The sequence below is a fragment of the Boleophthalmus pectinirostris genome, unplaced genomic scaffold, assembly GCF_026225935.1.
Source record: "Boleophthalmus pectinirostris isolate CB_2022bp ecotype Guang Dong unplaced genomic scaffold, ASM2622593v1 HiC_scaffold_21, whole genome shotgun sequence".
Classification (NCBI taxonomy): domain Eukaryota; kingdom Metazoa; phylum Chordata; class Actinopteri; order Gobiiformes; family Gobiidae; genus Boleophthalmus; species Boleophthalmus pectinirostris.
In genome coordinates this window covers 15,420,184-15,425,441 of record NW_026571175.1, presented here as the reverse complement: position 1 = coordinate 15,425,441, position 5,258 = coordinate 15,420,184, and the positions used below count along the sequence as shown (strand labels likewise).

General features: G+C 43.1%; 1 protein-coding gene across 1 annotated transcript; it reads right to left on the bottom strand.

The window, feature by feature from the left end:
- Positions 1 to 948: 948 nt before the first annotated feature.
- On the bottom strand, positions 949 to 4,086 carry sox4a (SRY-box transcription factor 4a). Its single transcript, XM_020932480.2, has one exon. The coding sequence runs from the start codon at positions 3,793 to 3,795 to the stop codon at positions 2,743 to 2,745; it is 1,053 nt and encodes a 350-aa protein (XP_020788139.1). The 5' UTR covers positions 3,796 to 4,086; the 3' UTR covers positions 949 to 2,742.
- Positions 4,087 to 5,258: the final 1,172 nt, after the last annotated feature.

The window sequence follows — 5,258 nt, the reverse complement described above, 5'->3', positions numbered from 1 at the left end:
GCAATGTAAATATGAAGCAGTGCAGAGGCGTGTGCTGTGAAATGCCTGCCGTGATATGTGTACTTTGAGGTCAAATCGATGATATTTTAGAATTTTTGCCATAATATCTGTATGTAACCTTGCTTGTTTTATTAAATGCAATCCAGAGTGCATGTACCACTTCACCATGTTATATTGTGTATTATAATGGATGGCTGTATTTTAATACCACTTATATTTTATATATGAAATAGTACTAAGAAAGTTCTCATCTTCTATACACTTCTACATAAAACTTAATGTAAGTTTGCTTGATTTAATAAATGCAATCCAGACTGCATGTACCACTTCACTGTGTTATATTATGTATTATAATGGATGGCTAAATTTTAATGCACTTAAACTTAAACTTATATATATATATATATATATATATATATATATATATATATATATAAAAGACTCATACACACAAATTAATAATAAGAAATTATAGGCTTCTCATCTTCTATACACTTCTGCATAAAAGCTCAATGTAACCTTGCTTGTTTTCATAAATGCAATCCAGACTGCATGTATCACTTCACCTTGTTATGGTGTATAATATATATTAATACTACTAATACTTTATAGTTTATTAGTGCTTTAGTAAAGAGAAAGTAGAATTCTCTTCTTATACTACACTTCTGATTACTATAATGTTGTAGTTATTGTACAGTACCAGTGAGACTATGCTTATGTACTTTCAAGAAGTGTATGCAATTGTATCAACTATATTGACTGTTGTTGACTATTGATGCTATTTTTTTTTTTTCTTCTTCTTTTTGCTATCACAGCTAGTACCATGACAACATTCCTGGAAACCCTGCTGTTGAGTAAAGTGGGACTAGAACAAATCACTAGTTCCAAGAAAACAACACTTAGCAAAAAGTGTCCAAGGCTAATAGAAGAAAGAGAAAACACCGTGTATACTTTTCAGTTCCAGCTGATTTTATTTCCTTCTTGGAAGAAAAGAAAAACAAATAAAAAACTGAACAACAATCTGTACAGAGGTCTGAGAGGCAGTGATTGACCCAAACATTGGCTGGTTTTAGAGCAATAAACATCAACAAAATGATATTGGCATGATTGGACAAAACATGTTCATACACAGCATATTGCACAAATGAGAAACGAAAAAATAAAATAGGACAATAGTAAAAAGATGGTCTGAGGGGACTTTTTTCAAAATAAAAAAGTAGTAGAAGAGGAAACTCCTGGACCACAATCATCTTCAACTTGTCCAAAGATGGCTGTCCTAGTGCCTGTCGTTGATCATACATAAAACACACAATCTTTGCTTATAGTACAGTCAGTTTACATAAATATCTTCATGTTATTATTCTTTTAAAAATCTTAAACACAACAGCTATAGCTACATATACCTGAATCTGAAATACAAATGCTATTTGCCATGCCATAATATAGGAAACAATTAGCCTGCTATACTTAACCAACAGGTACAGAAAGGTTAAATACTATTTTTTGATGCAATTTGCGCAATAACAGATGAAGCACTTCATACATCTCCCTCCCTCCGAGTCTAGGCAAAGTGGAATGAGTGTGAACGTCATCCAGTGGTTTGGAAATAAAACTTATCTTGATTAAAAAAAAAAAAAAAAGAAAAGAAAAAAAAAAGCACACAGAGGTATTAGCTCTATCCAGAAAAAAACAGTGACTCTCGGGGTCTGCGCAATAGTGGCCACTCAGACGCTGCGTTGGCCTGTGTTTATTGGCTGGTGAAAGATGGAGTCACTGCGCCGTTAAGAAGCATGTGGGTAAATACTGTAAACACTGTGTGAGGTCAGATTGTGCCAAACAAACCCCGCTCTCTGCGACACCAATGTAGAGCCAATGTCTACCCACTCGCTGGAAACCCCCGCTCCAATAGATTTTGTACAAAAATACAAGTAGAAAATCATGACACACTCAACATCTCCGTAAAAGTGAGAGACATTTTTGAATTAAATAAGATACACTTCTAGCCCTTCCTTCCTCCTGCGCTGGATACAGACAGGTGTATGTGCACAAACACAAACGAGACCTGTACGAGAACAATACTTCTATGTATAAAAAGGTTTGGCCGGTATAAATACATCGATATAAAAAGAAACGCCGTCTGACACAGAGGAACTACAAAGTTGAAGCACTAGGCAGAAAGGATGCGCGTCAGGGGGAGGGGGAGCATTGGTCCTGAATTGTGCACTGAGTGTTTCAAAAGATTCAGAATACAAGGGCTTCTGAAGTTTGGAATCAGTCTAAAAGTCCTGCCGTTGAAAGAGAAGCTGGTGATAGTGAATTGTGTCCTGTTATATGGTCACACAAACGCGTAATAGTACGCAGCAATGAACATTTACAAACAAAATCCTCCCGTTATCATGCGTGTTGTTTGGAGGAAAAAAACACCTGAATAGCAACTTGATGGTCAATGTGAATTGCCTATACCATTTGAAAACAACGTGACTTACTCTGCCCCGAGCCAAATGTAACATCAATGTTCATCAAAAAAGTTCACCGCGGGTTGCGTCTCACTGCGCTCTGCTGCTCTACATTCACAAATGCAAACTAAGCATTTAGTTCACTCCCCCCTTCTCCTCTCCTCATGTCTGTCTGCTCTGCGCGTGCCCGTCTGTCCATGAGTGTGGGCGCGTGCGTACCTTCTCCTCCGCTGCTCCCTTTTATTTAGTGAACAAAAAGCGGACACCTGTCTCTTTCTAATAAGTGTCAGTAGGTGAACACTAGGTTGGAGATGGTGGACTCCAGCCAGTCTCCTGAGATCAGCTCGCTCACTTCGGGGGTGCAGTAGTCGGGGAAGTCAAAGTGAGAGCCGGCCCCGCACTCCCCAAAGCTCCAGTCCAAGTCCCGGTCGAGCTCCGGGTCCGAGAAGCCCATGCCGCCCGCGCTGCCTCCCACAGACACGGCTTCAAACGCGCCCGGGCTTGGGTTCATCTCCAGCCGCTCGTCCTCAAACTCCTCGTCCGAAGATGACACGGAGGAGGACGAATGCGAGGCAGACGGTGTGGGAGACGAGGCGCGTGCGTACCTGGAGGAAGAGGAGGATGAGGAGTCGCTCGTGGCCGGGCTGTGTTCCTCATAAAGGCTGAATGGGTCGCTTGACTCCGCTGAGCTGCTCAGTGTGGGGCTGGCTGGGACTCCCGCTGACGGGCTTAGTTCCGCGCTGCGTCTCGCCTTGTCTGGGATCTGTCTGGCTCCGGACGCAGACCGAGATTTAAACAGGGACTGGTGATCACCGGGAGACGCGTAGTCCAACCCGATCTGCTTCTGCTTGCTGTGCGTCCTGCTTGTTGCTGATGACGCTTTAGACGCCGGGCTCCTCTTGCTCACACCGGCTTTTCTCTCTCCGCTCTTTTCCGGCTTGCTGCCGCCAGACTTGACCTTCTTCCTGGGCCGGTACTTGTAGTCTGGGTAGTCGGCCATGTGTTTGAGCCGTAGCCGCTCTGCCTCGCGGATGAACGGGATCTTGTCTGTGTCTTTGAGCAGCTTCCACCGCTTTCCCAGGCGCTTGGAGATTTCCGCGTTGTGCATGTCTGGCGACTGCTCCATAATCTTCCTCCTCTCAATCTGCGACCAGACCATAAACGCGTTCATGGGTCTTTTAATGTGTCCTGTTGGCGTCTTGCACCACGCCAAGTCCCCACTGTTCCTGTCTGCAGAGGAGGGGGACTCCGGGGTGGGAGACGAGTCCATCTCCAGGTCCATGTCTCCCGTGTCTGTGGAGTCCCTGTCGCTGTCTGCGTGGCTCATGTGCTGCACCATGGTGAAAAAAGTTCACAATTTGCTCAGTTCGGCTCAGTTCAGTCTCTGTTAAAAGTTCACTCAAAAGTTTGTTTCTCTTTTTGTCCAAAAAGGAGAAAAAAAGCAAATGTAATCCGTGCGTCTTGGTCTCTCAGCTGCCGGTGCGGCTGAACTCTCGCCCGGGAACTTTGAGCTGTCGCCGCTGTGGGCAGAGCGAGTCCCTTATATGAACCTGGCTCTGTGCGCGTGAAGAACCATGTGGTTGTATGGAGCGGCTGCGTTTTCTCATAGTCTCCTTGTTTCCCGTGCGCTTTGCTGATATTACTGTAAACACAACAACGGCAACCTCCAGCATTTATAGCCTCAACGCCAGACGCACACGCCAATGGGCTGCTGTCTCCATCCTGAATTTCCACCCCGGCCACGCCCCGCTCTATTCCTATTGGCTGAATAAAAAAGTGGTAATAATAATAATAATGTGCAATGAGGATCGCTGTGTCTGACCTCATTCCTGTCAGACTCCAATGGAAGAAACTTGCGCGTTTAAAGGAACACCGTGTCCTTTCCCCAGTGCAAGGGGAAGCAGGGAGATATACTTAGAACTGCCATTAGTTTCATGTGGACGAGTATAGACTATATATAGAGGATTTGTAATAAGTGGGAATGCTGAGAAGACACTAACATTATAGCCGCAACATGGTAGCGTGTTATTCAGGACTGGAGAGGAGAGTGCGGGCAAAACCCACCCAAACAAATGGAAGCCAACCTAGTATTTACAAACCATTACTACATCAGAGAAGCCACAGGTTGGGGGATAAGAACTCTGTTTACAAGATACTTCTCTGCTCTATATGGGCCACACTATAATTATTAATGTTACAGTACTCATATGTTTTAAATATAGATACAGCGTTGGACAGGGGAGGTTTGGAGAGGGGGGCTAAGGTCAGGTGTCCCCTTACAACTTTTACTCCATTCTCCCTTATCACCCAAAATGATGACAAATACTTGTGTAAAAAAAAAAAAAAAAAAAAAAAACATGTTTAATTTGTCAGTTATTTCCTAAAATGCCTTCACTAGAACAACTAGATCTACCACCCAGTCACTACCAGTTCTTGTAGTACTACTGCGTAAAAATAAATTGGATATGTGGCCACAAACATTCACATATCTGATATTAGAGACGTAAAGTGCATCCTAAATTATACTCTTCATGTATGTTCTCCTTTTCATCCAAAAAAGTCCAAGCACTTTTGATGAATACTGTATTTTTCAGTACACACCCACTATCCCAACATTTACTAGATTACATACTGTCCCCTATCAAGCCCAGACATTAACTTGTAAAAGCAAAACGTCTCCACAACCAAAATAAACATATTGCAAGCTTAGATGTAATTTATATTTAAAACTACTGTAGCTTGCTGGGGCATGTCCTCACTGTCCGCACACAGCCTTTCCTCCTCTCTGCTCCTCCTCCCCTC

Bases quoted from the DNA above. Each gene is read 5' to 3' on its own strand.
- sox4a (XM_020932480.2), bottom strand. From the start codon at position 3,795: ATGGTGCAGCACATGAGCCACGCAGACAGCGACAGGGACTCCACAGAC.